The 17014-nt window shown below is 49.3% G+C and overlaps 1 protein-coding gene across 2 annotated transcripts; it reads left to right on the forward strand.

Annotated features, from left to right (window-relative positions):
• Window positions 1-4047: 4047 nt before the first annotated feature.
• Window positions 4048-15990, forward strand: PMVK (phosphomevalonate kinase; the record flags this gene model as incomplete). Of its 2 annotated transcripts, none has more annotated exons than XM_080691904.1 (5): window positions 4048-4142; window positions 7810-7926; window positions 11215-11395; window positions 13896-14025; window positions 15854-15990. In XM_080691904.1, 5 exons carry the CDS (start codon window positions 4048-4050, stop codon window positions 15988-15990), a joined length of 660 nt encoding a protein of 219 aa, XP_080548030.1. The 2 variants fall into 2 exon arrangements, with proteins under 2 accessions (XP_080548030.1, XP_080548031.1); XM_080691905.1 differs by having other exon boundaries at window positions 7810-7873; window positions 11243-11395.
• Between the last annotated feature and the right edge of the window lie 1024 nt (window positions 15991-17014).

Consider the following 17014-nt stretch of genomic DNA (forward strand, 5'->3'; position numbering starts at 1 on the left):
TTTTTTAATTTTGAAAAAGGGTCTCACTGGGTTGCAGAGGGCCTCACTAAGTAGCTGAGGCTATCTGTGAACAGAAATCCTCCTGTCTCAGCCTCCCAAATACTGGGATTACAAGCATGCGTCACCACGCCCAGCTCCTTTTTATTTAATTTAAATTAATTAATTAGTTAATTTTTTTTGTGGGTCTGAGGATGAAACCCAGGGGGTGCAGTTTGGATAATTGCAGTTCGCGGACAGCCTCAGCTACTTAGTGAGGCCCTCCGCAATTTAGTGAGACCCTGTTCCAAATAAAGAGTAAAAACTAAGGCAGGTGTGGTGGCGCACGCTTGTAATCCCAGCATTCGGGAGGCTGAGACAGGAGGATCGCGGCTCGTGGACAGCCTCAGCTACTTAGTGAGGCCCTCTGCAACTCAGCGAGACCCTGTTTCAAAATAAAGAATAGAAAATAGGGCAGGGGGTGTAGCTTGGAGGTAGAATGCCCTTGGGTTCCATCCTCAGTACCTGAAAAACAAAACAAAACAAAAACCCTGAACACCCACAAAACAGTGGTAGCAGAAGATAACCCTGGCTTCCAGCCCGAGTTCCCAGGGACTCCCCTCCCCCAGGAACCCATTCAGAGCACCTGGCCCTCTACAGCTCTGCAGCTGGACCCCCAAGGTGTCCCACTTGACACTCCCTTGGCAGCAAAGGCAGGCAGAGCGCGTGTTACATAACAGTTTTCTGGGCTAGTGGGGACTTGGGACTCTCTGAGCCTGTGGCCTTAAAGGGTTGGGTGGAGGAATACCCGAGTTGACAGGCTGAACAGCTTTCTGGCAACGACAAGGCCCAGGGTGTGTCCACAGGAGCTGGCTTGGAGGAGAGGAGGAATAAAAAAGACTTTAGACGGGCAAGGCCTAGGCAGCCATCATTGCTGCATGGCCTGGCCTCAGGGCTGGGGAGCGGTCACTAAGAAGAGTCACAGCAACTGAGTGTGAGACCAGGAGCCAGCCACAGGGGCACACTCCTATGATCCCAGCTACTCTGGAGGCTAAGGTAGGAGGGTTGCAAGCTCCAGGCCATCCTGGGCAACTGGGAAGAACCCTGTCTCAAAAAAAAAAAAAAAAAAAAAAAGCCGGGCGTGGTGGCACACGCTTGTAATCCCAGCATTCTTGTCATCCCAGCATTCGGGAGGCTGAGACAGGAGGATCGTGGTTCGCCGATAGCCTCAGCTACTTAGTGAGGCCCTCTGCAACTCAGTGAGACCCAGTTTCAAAATAAAGAATAAAAAATAGGGCAGTGGGTGTAGCTCGGAGGTCGAATGCCCCTGAGTTCCATCCCCAGACCCGCAAAATAATAATAAAATAAAAATAATAATAATAAAAAATAAAATAAATAAAAAATAAATTAAAGAGTTAGGCCTTTGTAGCTTAGTGAGACCCTGTTTCCAAATAAAGAATAAAACACAGGGCTGGGGGTGTAGCTCAGAGGTAAAATGTCCCTGGGTTTCATAGCTAGTACTGCAAAACCAAAAAATAAACAAACAAAAATTAATAAGAAAAGAGTTGAACTGGGCATGATTACATCTGTAATCCCAGTACTTGAGAGGCTAAGACAGGAGGATCGCAGGTTTGAGACCAGCCTCGTCAGCTGTGAGACCCTCAACACCTTAGCGAGACCTTGTTTCAAAATTAAAAATAAAAAGGGCTGGGGTGTGGCTCAGTGGTAGAATGATTCTGGGTTTGATTCCCATTACTTTATTTATTTATTTATTTATTTATTTATTTATTATTTGCAGTGCTGGAGATTGACCCAGGGGCATGCTACCTCTGAGCTATAACCCAGTTCTATTATTTATTTATTTATTTATTTATTTATTTGCTGGTGGTACTGGGGTTCCTGGAAGCCCTTCTACCTCCGGGCTACACTCCCAGACCTATTTTTACATTTTTTTAAAATTTGGAAACAGGGTCTCCTAAGCCAGCGCACGCGGCTGGCTTCGAACCTGCGCCTCCTGTCTCTGCCTCCCAAGCGCGGGGCGGGGATTACAAGCGTGCCCCACCACGCCCGGCTTTATTTTTTATTTTGAAACAGGGTCTCCATAGGTTGCTGAAGGCCAAGCTAAATTGCTAGGGCTGAAGCTGGGCGTGGTGGTGCACACTTGTAATCCCAGCATTCCGGAGGCTGAGATGGTAGAACGGCGGTTCGCAGACAGCCTCAGCTACTTAGTGAGGCCCTTTGCAACTCAGTGAGACCGGGTTTAAAAATAAAGAATAAAAAATAGGGCTGGGGGTGTGGCTTGGAGGTAGAATGCTCCTGGGTTCCATACTTAGTTAAAATAAAAATTGCTTCAGCTGTCCTCACCCCTGAAGTCCTCCTGTCTCAGCCTCCCAAGTGCTGGGATTACAAGCGTGTGCCACCATGCCTGGCTTAATTCCCATTACTATAATAAAAATTAAAAGAGCTGGGGACATAGCTCAGTATTAGAACACTTGCCTAGAGTGTGGGGCCCTGGGTTTAATCCCAGGAATCCTTGGTGCAGGGACGTGGAGAGCCCAGTGATTTAATACTTCTTCCCAAAGTAGGGCTCTGCACGTCACTTTTTTTCTTTTGACTTGACTTTTAGCCCACACAACGGAGGCAGTCATGGTTGCTCCGTTTTGACAAGCTCAGAAAAACGCAGGTCTGCGAGTCACAGCTAAAGACAGCCTGTGGCTCTCAACTGGGACGAGGGGTCAGCTGTTTGGGGGGCAGAGGCAGAGCTGAACATTCTGGGAGGGGACAGGTCACCACCCCAAATTGTGTCTTTCAACTCCTGGCGGGGAGCTGGACTCCGGTTAACACGGGGGTAATCTCTCCCTGGTCCAGGCTGGTATCAAAGCCACCTAGACTATTGAGGTCACTTTTGATGACGCCCGAACCATTTTAAGTTGTCCAGCTTCTGAAAACCTTTGGAGAGGAGGATGTGGCTACAGAAGAGATAAAGAGGGTTCTAACTGGGCTTAAAGGTCAAACCCCCGCCGACTCTCCAGTTATAAAACCAGTTTGACAAGAAGAAAGCGTGAGTTCCACTAACTCCCGTCCTCAGAATGACGCCACTGGAGCCGGGCGTGGGGACCCAGGCTTGTACTTGGGAGGCTGAGACAGGAGGATCGCACAGGTTCGAAGCCAGCCTCAGCTACTTAGTGAGGCTCTCGGCAATTTAGACCCTGTTTCCAAATAAAATATAAAATAGGTCTGGGAGTATAGCTCGGAGGTAGAAAGCCTCTGGGTTCTACCCCCAGTACCACCAAAAAAAATCTCTTATCTATCTATCATCTATCTATCTATCTATCTATCTATCTATCTATCTATCTATCTATCTATCTATCTATCTATCTATCTATCTATCTATCATCTATCTATCTATCATCTATCTATCTACCTGGAGTATAGCCCCACCAGCCCCCATAAAAAGAATGACGCCAGCAGGCCCCGCCCTAGCGAGGCGCGGCCTCATCCCACCTCTCCAGAAGGACCCATCTTTCACTGTGGAGCAAGTTTGCTTTAGCGCCCGCACTACAAAACAGAATCGAAAAGGCAGTTTTGAAAACGCCTTCCAGGACCGTTACCTCTGTTATTTTTATAACGTTTTTAGGAGCTGTGAGAGAGGATATGAGAGCCACATCAGGAAATATTGAGATGCCGCCACCCCCCCACCACCAAGGCAAGTAGTTGCGTCCGACGCGCCCATTGGCTTCTGTTGGGAAGGCGGGGCCCGACGTAATTATGGGCGGGGATGGACTGGACCAAGAGAATTCTGCTGGGGGAGTTTCTTTAGAGATAAAAAGATGCCCTGGAAACAAGCCTCTTTGTCTCCATATTTCTCTCCCGATTCTCTTTGGAATCTTTTCTACACAAGAGTAAAAATGTTCAGGGGTAGGAAACCCGCCAGTACCGTCCATATCTACGGAGGAGAGGGGTGGAATCCCCCTCCTCCCCACTCCCAGTGGTCGCGTCCACTCGCGCCAGGGTGGCGCGATTTGAAGGGTCCGAGGTGTCAGCTTTAGGCATGGTGAAGCCGGCCGCGCCATGGCCCCGCTGGGAGGCGCCCCGCGACTGGTGCTGTTGTTTAGTGGGAAAAGGAAATCCGGGAAGGACTTCGTGACCGGGGAGCTGCAAAGCAGGTGTCTGCGGGGCTGGAAGGAGGGAGGGAGCGCTGCCCGTCACGTGACACGAGGGGTGTGTTTGGGCGTGCTGCAGTGGGCTTGGGAGCCGGGGTCCTCGGGTGGCCGAGCAGGAGGGGCGCTGGGTAGGGGTAGGTGGAGGACCGTGACCATCACGTAAAACGGCGGTCCGCACACGCCCGCCCGACAGGCCAGGCATCGCCTGTGCAAAGCCCTGAAGCTGTAGGTCTCTCTCCAAGCAGAAAGTTACTACTAACAGTTACCACCAAGGCGCTTCCCTGTGTACCGGTCCCCTTCTCACCACCGTGCTGTGAGCTGAGTTACAGACGAGGAAACCGAGGCATGGGCAAAGGATTTCTTTCTTTCTTTTTTTTTGGGGGGGGGGTTTGGGGATGGAACCCAGGGGCACACCCCCAGCCCTATTTTTTATTCTTTTATTTTGAAACAGGGTCTCACTGAGTTGCAGAGGGCCTCGCTAAGTAGCTGAGGCTGTCCGCGAACCGCGATCCTCCAGGTCTCAGCCTCCCGAGTGCTGGGATGACAAGCGTGCGCCACCACGCCAGTTTCTGTGTGAGCATTTTTGTTGGAGCCTGGCCTGGGAGAGAAAAGGAAAGAAAATGGAACGGGTCTTCTCTTGAAGGCTGGGTGATAGGGTAACAGGGGGTCTAAGACGTGGGGAGCCCAGGGCAGAGGTTGGCACAGAAATCTTTTCCCACCAGGGAGCCCATCGCTGTTTCCTAAGCTGCATCTCAGCTCCAAACACGGAAATCAAATAGTGAGAAGAAACAGCACAGGCTTCCAAGTGACACTGGGTTCACTTCCCTTCTAGTTTCACTCTTGCGCACATATTTTTTTGTTTTCTTTTCTTTTGTGGCACCAGAAATGGAACCCAGGATCATTTTCCCTCTGATCTATACACCCAATCCTTTTTTTTTTTTTTTTTTTTTTTGTGGTACTGGGGATGGAACCCAGGGGCTTTCTACCTCCAAGCTACACCCCCAGCCCTATTTTTTTATTCTTTATTTGGAAACAGGGTCCACTGAGCTGCAAAGGGCCTAAGTAGCTGAGGCTGGCCATGAACTACAATCTTCAGTTTCCCAAATGCTGGGAATAAAAGTATGCGCCACTACGCCTGGCTTCCAGTCATATATATATATATATATATATATATATATATATATATATATTTATTTTAATGGTACTGGGAATGAAACCCAGGGGCATTCTACCTCTGAGTTACACCCCCAGCCCTAGTTCTTAGTCGTTTTTTCTATTTATTTATTTATTTATTTATTTATTTATTTGGTGGTACTGGGGATGGAACCCAGAGGCCTTCTACCTCCAGGCTACACTCCCAGACCTATTTTATTTGAAAACAGGGTCTTGCTAAGTTGCTAAGAGCCTCACCAAGTAGCGGAGGCTGGCTTTGAGCCTGCGCGATCCTCCTGTCTCAGCCTCCTAAGCGCGGGGATTACAAACATGTGCCACCATGCCTGGAGTCTTTTTTATTTTTGGAACAGGTTCTCACCGAGTTGCGAAGGGCCTTGTTAAGTAGCTGAGGCTGTCTATGAACCGTGATCCTCCGGTCTCTGCCTCCTGAATGCTGGGATTACCAGCTCCAGTCCTATTTGTAACTCTATTTTGAAACAGGGGCTCACTAAGTTGCAGAGGGCCTCACTGAGTCATCGAGGCTGGCTTCGATCCTGCGACCCTCCTGTCAGCCTCCCAAGTACTGGGATTACAAGCATGTGCCACCATGTCTGGCTTCTGCCTTGGTTTTGACATCTGTTAAATAGAGATAATAAGCCATGCGTGGTGGCGCATGTTTGTAATCCCTGCATTCGGGAGGCTGAGACGGGAGGGAGGATCGTAGTTCAAGGACAGCCTCAGCTACTTAGTGAGGCCCTTTGCAACTCAATGAGACCCTGCTCCAAAATACAGAATAAAATACAGGGCTGGGGGTACAGCTCAGAGGTAGAACGCCCCTGGGGTTTCATCCCCAGTACTGCAAACAAAACAAAACAAAAAATAAATAGAGATAATACTAGAGTGTCTGGAAGGCTTAAATGAGATAATGTATATGAATAGCTTAAAACAAATCCCTGGCGCCTAGCGCTGGCTCAGGGAGGCCGAGGTGGCTATTTTTATTTGACGAATGCTGGTTTCATTCCTTATAGCGTCGCTCTGGGTGAGTCAGTTCCCCTCATTTGACCTCAGTTTCTGCATCTGAAACATACAAATAAGAACACTTAGCTTACCATGTTGGCGTTTCAGTGTATCTGTAGCCGGGCCTGCTGGCATGCACCTGTAATCCCAGTACTTGGGAGGCTGAAACAGGAAGATCGCAGGTTCGAGGCTAGTCTCAGTAATTTAGCAAGGAACTCAGCAAATTAGTGAGACCATGTCTCCAAATAAAAAATAAAATAAGGCTGAGGGTATAGCTCAGAGATGGAATGCCCCCAAGTTCAATTTCCAGTACAGTGAATTCAGGGCATAGTGGCACATACCTATAATCCCAGTATTTGGGAGCCTGAGACAGGAGGATTGCAGGTTTGAGGACAGGCTCGGCAAGTAGTGAGATTCTCATCAACCTAGTGAGACCCTGTTTCAAAAATAAAATAAAATAAAGATTTAAAAATAGGACCAAGAGAGCCAGGCATGGTGGCCCATGCTTGTAATCCTAGTACTGCTGAGACTGGAGGATCACAGGTTTGAGGGCAGCCTCATCTACTACTTAGTGAGGCTCTTTGCAACTCAGTGAGACCCTGAGCGTGGTGGCACACGCTTGTAATCCCTGTGCTTGGGAGGCTGAGATAGGAGGATTGCATGGGTTCGAAGCCAGCCTCAGCTACTTAGTAAGGCTTTCAGCAACTAGTGAGACCCTGTTTCCAAATAATATTAAAAAAAAAAGGTCTGGGAGTGTAGCCTGGAGGTAGAAAGCCTCTGGGTTCCACTCCCAGTACCACCAAAAAAATAAAAAAAATAAAAATAAAAAACAAAATAAAGAAAAAAGCCAGGAATGGTGGCACATGCTTATAATCTCAGCACTTGGGAGACTGAGACAGGAGGATCGCACAGGTTCAAAGCCAGCCTCAGCTACTTAGTGAGGCTCTCAACACTTTAGCAAGACCTTGTTTCCAAATAAAGTATAAAATAGGTCTGGGAATATAGCCCAGAGGTAGAAAAGTCCCTGGGTTCCACCCCCAGTGCCAAAAAAAAAAAAAAAAAAAAAGAATAAAAAATTGGGCTGAAGCCAGGCGTGGTGGCGCATGCTTGTAATCCCAGCATTTGGGAGGCTGAGACAGGAGGATCCGGGTTTGTGGACAGCCTCAGCTTCTTAGTGAGGCCCTCCGCAACTTAGTGAGACCCTGTTTCAAAATAAAGAATAAAAAATAGGGCAGGGGGTGTAGCTCAGAGGTAGAATGCCCCTGGGTTCCATCTCTAGTACTGCAAAAAGAAGAAAAAAAAAATCACCCCTCTATTCTGTTGAGAAACAAAATCCCCACTTTATAGATGGGGAGAGAGAACCAGGAAGCTAAGTTGAGACCTGCCAAGTACATAGATACTAGTAGTGGAAACGAGACCAGGCTGAAGCCCAGGTCTCGACTCCTCTCTGGAAGCCCTAGGGGAACTGACTCCTCGCTCTCTGTCTCTCTCCGTCCTGCAGACTCGGAGCTGACCTCTGTGCCATCCTTCGGCTCTCCGGCCCCCTCAAGGAGCAATACGCTCAGGTAGATGGCGGCTGTGTGATGTCTGGTGGGTTGGGAGAGCCGACTCCCGAGCTGTGGGCTGTGTCTGCTCTTCCTGTCCCTGGTCTGATCACCTCTTGGTTTTCTGTGAGTGGACTTTTTGGGAGTATTTTCAGCTTAAGTTTCTTTCCTTCCTTCCTTCCTTCCTTCCTTCCTTCCTTTCTTTTTATTTCTTTCTTTCTTTGGTGGTACTGGGGTTCCTGGAAGCCCTTCTGCTTCCGGGCTACACTCCCACGGGCTACACTCCCAGACCTATTTTTAAACTTTTTTATGTGGAAACAGGTCTCTTAAGCCAGCAAGGCTGGCTCTGAACCAGTGCGATCCTCCTGTCTCTGCCCCCCAAGCGCGGGGATTACAAGCGTGCACCACCATGCCCATCTTAAGTTTCTTTCTTAAAGTCTCATTTACTTCAGTCTAAGAAGGATGTTCCAGTACCTGGAAGGCTGAGACAGGAGGAGCACAGGTTTGAGGCCAGCCTCAACAGTAGGGAGGACTTAAGCAATACAGCGAGACCCTATTTTAAAATAAAAAGGAAAGCCGGGCGTGGTGGCGCACGCTTGTAATCCCAGCGCTTGGGAGGCTGAGACAGGAGGATCGCACAGGTTCGAAGCCAGCCTCAGCTACTTAGTGAGGTCCTGTTTCCAAACCAAATATAAAATAGATCTGGGAGTATAGCCTGGAGGTAGAAAAGCCCCTGGGTTCCATCCCCAGTACCACTAAATAAAAAAAATAAATAAATAAATAAATAAAAAGAAAAAAGAGTGCTGGGGGTTTAGCTTGGAGGTAGAATGCCCCTGGTTTTAGTCCCTAGTACCACAACAAACAAACCAAAACGTATACAAGATGTAGAATAGTCTATAGATGTCTTAGCCCATTTTTGTGTTTCTGTAACAAAATATCTGAACTTGGATACTTTGTACAGAAAGAGGTTTTTATTCTTTTTTATTTTTGCAGTACTGGGGATGGAACCCAGGCGCATTCTACCTCTGAGAGACACCCCAGCCCTATTTTTTTATTCCTTATTTTATTTATTTATTTATTTTGGTAGTACTTGGGGTGAAACCCAGGGGCTTTTCTACCTCCGGGCTATACTCCCAGACCTATTTTATACTTTATTTGGAAACAGGGTCTCACTAAGTTGCTGAGAGCCTCACTAAGTAGCTGAGGCTGGCTTTGAACCTGCGCGATCCTCCTGTCTCAGCCTCCCAAGCGCGGGGATTACAAGCCTGGGCTGTCACACTCGGTTTCCTATTCTTTATTTTAAAACAGGGTCTTACTGAGTTACAAAGAGCCTCACTAAGTAGCTGAGGCTGGCTTCAAACCTGCGCAATCCTGTCTCAGCCTCCCGAATGCTGGGATTATAAGCATGCGCCACCACGCCTGGATAGAAAGAGGTTTTTATTTTTTTTATTTTTATTTTTATTATTATTATTTTTTTTTTTTGGTGGTACTGGGGTTCCTGGAAGCCCTTCTACCTCCGGGCTACACTCCCAGACCTATTTTATACTTTTTTTTTTTTTTTTTAATGGAAACAGGGTCTCTTACGCCAGCGCGGCTGGCTTCGAACCTGCGCGATCCTCCTGTCTCTGCCTCCCAAGCGTGGGGATTACAAGCGTGCCCACCACGCCCGGCAGAAAGAGGTTTTTAAACTCAGGGTTCTGGAGGTCCGAGAGCCTGGTGCCAGCGTGTGCTTGATTTTTGTGGGGCGTTGTGGGGGAAGAGAGACGCACATGAGAGGTCACATGGCAAGAGGGACCAAGGGAGGCATCAGGTTTATAACAACCCGCTCTCACGGAAACGGGCCCAAGAGACAAGCTGTAAGCCCTTTAAAGGCCCCAACACGTCTAAAAGGCATCACCTCCCGACACCGCCAGTTTGGGGAGCAAGCCTCAGCCTGAGCCTTGGCGGGGACAGACCCTGTTCAGACCACAGCAGCTAAAATGCTACGTTTGCACAAAGCTCAGGAGGAAATGTGGGAAGGACTTAGTGAGAGAGAAGTAGAAAAGAGTCATAAGCCGGATGTGCTGGAGCACACTTGTAATCCCAGGACTCGGAAGACTGAGCCGGAGGATCGCATATCTACAGCCAGCCGCGGCAACGCCTTAGCTGAGCACCCTCAGTACACATGCAAATAAAGAAACAGGGTCTCTCTCAGTCGAGGGGTTGAACCCAGGGATATTCTATGTCTTTGAGTTATGCTACTAGCCCTTTAAAAAAAAAAAAAATATATATATATATAATTTGAACCCAGGCCTATTCTTCTATGCCTTTGAGTTACACTACCAGCCCTTTTTTTTTTTTTTTTTTTTTTTTTTTTTTTTTTTTTTTTTTTTTTTTGGTGGTACTGGGGTTCCTGGAAGCCCTTCTACCTCCGGGCTACACTCCCAGACCTATTTTATATTTTTGAAACAGGGTCTCTTACGCCAGCGCGGCTGGCTTCGAACCTGCGCGATCCTCCTGTCTCCGCCTCCCAAGCGCGGGGATTACAAGCGTGCGCCACCACGCCCCGCTAACTACCAGCCCTTTAAAAAAAAATATATATATATATTTACATATAAAATATATTTATATAAATATATCTATTTTTTCGCAGTACTGTGGATGGAATCCAGGGACATTCTACCTCTGAGTTAACCCCCAGACCTATTTTTTATTTTGAAACTGAGTCCCACTAAATTGCAGAGGGCCTCACTAAGTAGTTGAGGCTGGCCTCATGTTTCAGCCTGGGATCCTCCTGTTTCAGCCTCCCAAGTACTGGGATTACAAGTGTGTGCCACCACGTCCGACTTTACTATTATTTTATTTTCTGTACTGGGGATGGAACCCAGGGCCGTTCTACCTCCGAGCTACACCCCCAGCCCTATTTTTCATTTTTTATTTTGAGACAGGGTCTCAGTTGCAAAGGGCCTCACTAAGTAGCTGAAGCTGGCCAAGAACCGCAATTCTCCTGTCTCAGTCTCTCAAATGCTGGAATCACAAGCATGCGCCACCACGCCCGGCTCCTTTACTATTAATTTTGATACTGGGATTGAACCTAGGAGCATTCTACCTCTAAGTTACACCTCCAGCCCTATTTTTAAATTTTTATTCGGAAACAGGGTCTTGCTAAGTCGCCAAAGTTGTCCTCAAACTTGCAATCCTCCTGCCTCTGCCTCCCAAGTACTGGGATTACTGGTGTGCACCACTGCCCCTGGCTGGATTTTTTTCTGCAGACCTTTGACCTCAGAGCTGAAGAGCTCCTTAGTTCCCGCGTGGGCTAGGGGACGTGGCGGGCAGGGCCCGTTCTCTGGGTGTTGGGTGGCACCGTGGGGTTGAGAGGCCAGCGCCGCAGGCGTGATGTGCTTTGGGCAGGATCACGGCTTGGACTTCCAGAAACTCCTGGATGCCAGCGACTACAAGGAGGCCTATCGGAGCGACATGATCCGCTGGGGCGAGGAGAAGCGCCGGGCCGACCCGGGCTTCTTCTGCAGGAAGATCGTGGAGGGCGTCTCCCAGCCCATCTGGGTAAGAGGGACCCCAGGCGGCACGAGGAACCTCCATGTCCCCACTGCCACCGCCTCACGAGGTGCCCTCCTCCGCGCTCGGACAGCGCGCTCCGTGCAGCAGCCAGAGACTTTCTTTCTTTCTTTCGTGCTTTCTTTTCTTTCTTTCTTTTTTTTGGCGGTACTGGGGATGAAACCCAGGGGCATTCTACCTTCCAAGTTATTCCCCCAGCCCTATTTTTTATTCTTTCTTTTCTTTTCTTTTTTTTTGGGGGGAGGGTACTGGGGATGGAACCCAGGAGCATTCTAACTCTGAGCTCCACCCCCAGCCCTATTTTTTTTTTAAAACAGGGTCTCACTGAGTTGCAAAGGGCCTCACTAAGTAGCCGAGGCTGTCTGTGAACCACGATCCTCCTGTCTCAGCCTCCCAAATGCTGGGATTACAAGCGTGCACCACCACGCCCAGCTTTTTATTTTTTATTTCAAAACAGGGTCCCACCAAGTTGCTGAGAATCTAAGTTGCTGAGGCTGGCCTTGAACCTGTGATCCTCCTGTGTCAGCCTCCCAAGTACTGAGAGTACAAGCACTCACCACTGTACCTTCTGGCAAACCACAGTTCTTATTATGAACTTCTGGGCTTTTTATGATCTAGATCCTGCTACCTTCCAGTTGCTCTCTTTCTTTCTTTCTTTTTTTTTTTTTTTTGCTGAGATGGAACCCAGTGCATTTTACCTCTGAACAACACCCACCTCAACCCTATTTTATTTTATTTTTATTTATTTATTTATTTATTTTTTTGCGGGTCTGGGGATGGAACCCAGGGGCATTCAACCTCCGAGCTACACCCCCTGCCCAATTTTTTTTCTTTTTCTTTTTGAAACCGGGTCTCACTGAGTTGCAAAGGGCCTCACTAAGTAGCTGAGGCTGTCTGCAAACCGCGATCCTCTGGTCTCAGCCTCCCAAATGCTGGGATTACAAGTGTGCGCTACCACGCCCAGCTCAACGCTATTTTATTTTGAAGCAGGGTCTCACTAAGTTGCTGGGGCCTTGCCAAATTGCTGAAGATGGCCTAGAATCTGTGACCCTCCTTTGTCTGCCTCCCCAGTACTGGAATTACAGGCATGCACCAACAAGCCTGACCTTCTTTTTCTCTTTTATTCTTTTTATTTTGACACAGGATCTCTAAGTTGCGGAGGGCCTCGCTAAGCATCTGAGGCTGGCCGCAAACCCCCAATCCACCGCATTTTTCTGTGTGTGTATGTGGGAAGGTTTTAGGGGCTGAACCCAGGGATATTTTTTTTTTTTTTTTTCCGGTACCAGCGATGGGATGCAGGGGCATTCTATCTCCAAGCTCCACCCCCAGCCTGATTTTTGTATTCTTTATTTGAAAACAGGGTCCCACTGAGTTGCAAAGGGCCTCACAAAGTAGCTAAGGCTGTCCTTGAACTGTGATCCTCCAGTCTCCGCCTCCCAAATGCTGGGATTACTAGTGTGCACCACCACACCTGGCTTGGTTCCATCTTTAAAACATGCCAAGCGCCAGGCGTGGTGGCGCACACTTGTAATCCCCGCGCTTGGGAAGCGGAGACAGGAGGATGGCGCAGGTTCAAAGCCAGCCGCGCTGCCTTAAGAGACCCTGTTTCCAAATAAAAATATAAAATAGGTCTGGGAGTGTAGCCCGGATTTAGAAGGGTTCCATCCCCAGTACCACCAAAAAAAAAATAATAATAATAAATAAATAAATAAAAATAAAAATAAAACATGCCAAGCTGGGCATGATGGTGCACGCTTGTAATCCCAGCATTCGGGAGGCTGAGAGCTGGAGGATTGCAGTTCGTGGACAGCCTCAGCTACTTAGTGAGGCCCTCTGCAACTCAGTGAGACCCAGTTTCAAAGTAAAGAATAAAAAATAGGGCAGGGGCTGTAGCTCTGAGGTCTAATACCCCTGGTTTCCATCCTCATACCCACAAAAAGTCTTCAGACCCGCAAAAAAAAAAAAAAAAAAAAAAAAAATATATATATATATATATATATATATATATATATATATGGCTGTGTGTGTCACTTGGAGGTAGAATGCCCCTGGGTTCCATCCCCAGTATCACAAAAGAAAAAAAAAAAGATGCTTGTGGGTCAGCCCTGTGAGGCTGCGGTTACCGGGTTAGTGGTCTCTGTTTATTAGCATCTGTCTCTGCCGCTGCATCATGAGCCCTGAGAAGGCACCACGGTGGCTTTGCTCACTGCCTGTCCTCAGTGCCTGGCACGGCGGGTGCTGGTGCTCAGTGCCTGGCACGGCGGGTGCTGGTGCTCAGTTCTCTGCTGATGAGCCATCCGGCAGGTGGTCAGCACCCGGCAGCCTGTGCTTAGTACCTGTGCTTAGTACCAGTGACCGTCGGGGGATCATGGCTGGAGGCTTAGCCCAGCTGCTCACGATGCGGGGACAGGGCTTCCCTTCTGTGTGCCCCCCACCCCTTTCCTCCGCAACCTGCTCTGTTCGCTACCTGCCTGTCCCTCCCCTGCAGCTGGTGAGCGATACGCGGAGAAGGTCTGACGTCCAGTGGTTTCAGGAGGCCTTCGGGGCAGTGACACAGACGGTCCGTGTGGTCGCCTCGGAGCAGAGCCGACGGCAGCGGGGCTGGGTGTTCACGCCAGGTGAGCTGCTGTGGCGTTGGCCCCCAGGGCGGCACCCCACACGCTGGGAACCCCGGTGCACCAGGACTCCTGCTTACTCCCCGGGAGGCCTGGGGCTCAGGAGCAGGCTGGCAGAGGGCGTTTTGGAGGGTCATGGCTGGCTGCTTCCTCCCTTTTTTTTGTGGCACTGAGAATTGAACCCAGGGGCATTCTACCTCCAAGTGACACCCATCCATTTTATTTTTGTGGTACTAAGGATGAAACCCAGGGGCATTCTATCTCCGAGTGACACCCTATCCCTATTTTATTTTATTTTAGTTTTGCAGTACTAGGGATATAACCCAGGGGCATTCTACCTCGAAAATATACACCCAGCCGTATTTTTTATATAGACCTTTTTTTATTCATTTTATTTATTAAAAAAAATTTTTTTGTTTTGTTTTGCAGGTCTGGGAATGGAACCCAGGGGCACTTGACCTCTGAGCTTCAACCCCTGATCTATTTTTTTATTCTTTATTTTGAAACAGGGTCTCACTAAGTTGCAAAGGGCCTCACTAAGTAGCTGAGGCTGTCCGCGAACCGCGATCCTCTGGTCTCAGCCTCCCAAATTCTAGGATTACAAGTGTGCGCCACCATGCCCGGCTTTCATTTTATTTTTTTATTTTATCTTTTTTTGCAGTACTGGGGATGGAACCCAGTACTACCTCCGAGCTACACTAATTTTAATTTTATTTTTTTATATTTTGGTGGTACTGGGGTTCCTGGAAACCCTTCTACCTCCGGGCTACGCTCCCAGACCTATTTTTTTTAAATGCTTTTTTATTTGGAAACAGGGTCTATTAAGCCAGTGCAGGTGGCAATCCTCCTGTCTCTGTCTCCCAAGCACGGGGATTACAAGTGTGCGCCACCACGCCCGGCTATTCTTTTTATGTTGAAACAGGGTCTTACTGAGATGCAAAAGGTCTCATTAAGTAGCTGAGGCTGGCTGTGAACTATGATCGTCCTGTCTTAGCCTCCCAAATGCTGGGGTTACAAGCATGAGCCACCATACCTGACTCTATTTTTCTTTCTTTCTTTTTTTTTTTTTTGGTGGTACTGGGGGTGGAACCCAGGGGCTTTCCTATTTCTGGGCTATACTCCCAGACCTATTTTATATTTTATTTGGAAACAGGGTCTCACTAAGTTGCTGAGAGCCTCACTAAGTAGCTGAGGCTGGCTTCGAACCTGTGCCATCCTCCTGTCTCAACCTCCCGGATGCCGGGATTACAAGCGTGCGCCACCACGCCTGGTTTATTTTTCATTGAAACAGGGTCTTTCTAGGTTCCTGAGGGCCTCACTGAGTTGAGGAGGCTGGCCTCAAACCTGGGATCCTCCCGTCTCAGCTTCCCAAGTACTGGGATGACAAGTGTACAACACTGCACCGTGCGTGCTAAGTGCTTATATACATCAGCTCTGTGTGTGTGGGGGGGTGCGGGGGATGGAATCCAGGGGCTTTCTACCTCCAGGCTACACCCCCAGACCTCTTTTATATTTTATTTGGAAATAGGGTCTCACTAAGTTGCCGAGAGCCTCCCTAAGTAGCTGAGGCTGGCTTCGAACCTGCGCGATCATCCTGTCTCAGTCTCCCAAGTGCTGGGATTACAAGCGTGCGCCGCCACGCCCGGCTTGGTATCTGAGGTTCTAGGTGATTCTGTGGCAAGTGCAGAGTTAAGTCAGCAGAGACCATCGGGTGGGGCTGCTGCACCCTCCTCGTTGTTCCTTCCCGCAGTCACGTGGCTTTGGGGGGACAGGGGTGCCCCATCTGGAGGGCTGGGGGCTGGGCCTGACCTCGCCATGCCCCTTTCCACAGGAGTGGATGATGCCGAGTCGGAATGCGGCCTGGACGACTTCGGGAACTTCGACTGGGTGGTGGAGAACCATGGGGACCAGCAGCGCCTGGAGGAGCAGGTGGAGAACCTGTTGGAGTTTGTCCGCTCCAGGCTTTAATCGCGCGGCTCCGGGAGGAGCGGGGCTGCCGGGACCGCAGGACGGCAGGACCGGCCTCCCAGTCCTGGATTTGTGGGGACCTCCGGGAAGCCCCTTTTGTGGAGAGGATGCCCGCCTTCCCCGCCTCCTCAGGAGGGTGGATTAGCTGAGCTTGAAGCTTACCGGCTCCGTGGGCGACAGACCTACCAGCCCAGGGCGCCCTTACTTCTTTGCCTGGATTTTCTCAGCCCCTGCTCTGGGCAAGGTTCTGCGGTGTGTTTACTAATAAACCTCCTGGACCCTGTGCGCAGAGCTGGTATCTCTCATCCCCATGTCAGCCGGCCATGCGGGGCCAGAAGGACTTGGATTCCATGTCAGCCGTGGGGCCCTGCTCCACCTCCCACCTGGCTGGGATGTGATCCGGGCCTGCACCCTACGGCAAAGGCCTGTTTGTGACGGAGGTGGGATGGGGTCTGAGGGTCTTGTCTCCTGTGGTGGTTACTCAGAAAGGCTCCCTGCATGCCGGATGTGATGATGTGTACCTGTAATCCCAGTACTTGGGAGGCTGAGACAGGAGGATCTCAGGCTTGAGGCCAGCCTCAGCAACTTAGCCAGACCCTCAGGAACTTAAGAGACACCATTTTTCAAAATATTAATTAAGCCGGGCGTGGTGGCGCACGCTTGTAATCCCCGCACTTGGGAGGCTGAGACGAGGATCGCACGGGTTCGAAGCCAGCCTCAGCTACTTAGTGAGGCTTTCAGTGACTTAGTGAGACCCTGTTTCCAAATAAAAAAGGTCTGGGAGTATAGCCTGGAGGTAGAAAACCTCTGGGTTCCACCCCCAGTACCACCAAAAAAAAATTAACTGGGTTTAATCCCAGTACAAAAAAAAAAAAAATCAAAATATAAATTAAAAAGGGCTGGGGGAACGGGCATGGTGGTGCACTCTTGTAATCCCAGTACTTGGGAGGCTGAGGCAGGAGGATCACAGGTTCAAGGCCAGCCTCAGCTACTTAGTGAGGCCCTCTGCAACCTAGTGAGACCC

This window comes from Muscardinus avellanarius (assembly GCF_963383645.1).
Source record: "Muscardinus avellanarius genome assembly, chromosome: 3".
NCBI classification, from domain to species: domain Eukaryota; kingdom Metazoa; phylum Chordata; class Mammalia; order Rodentia; family Gliridae; genus Muscardinus; species Muscardinus avellanarius.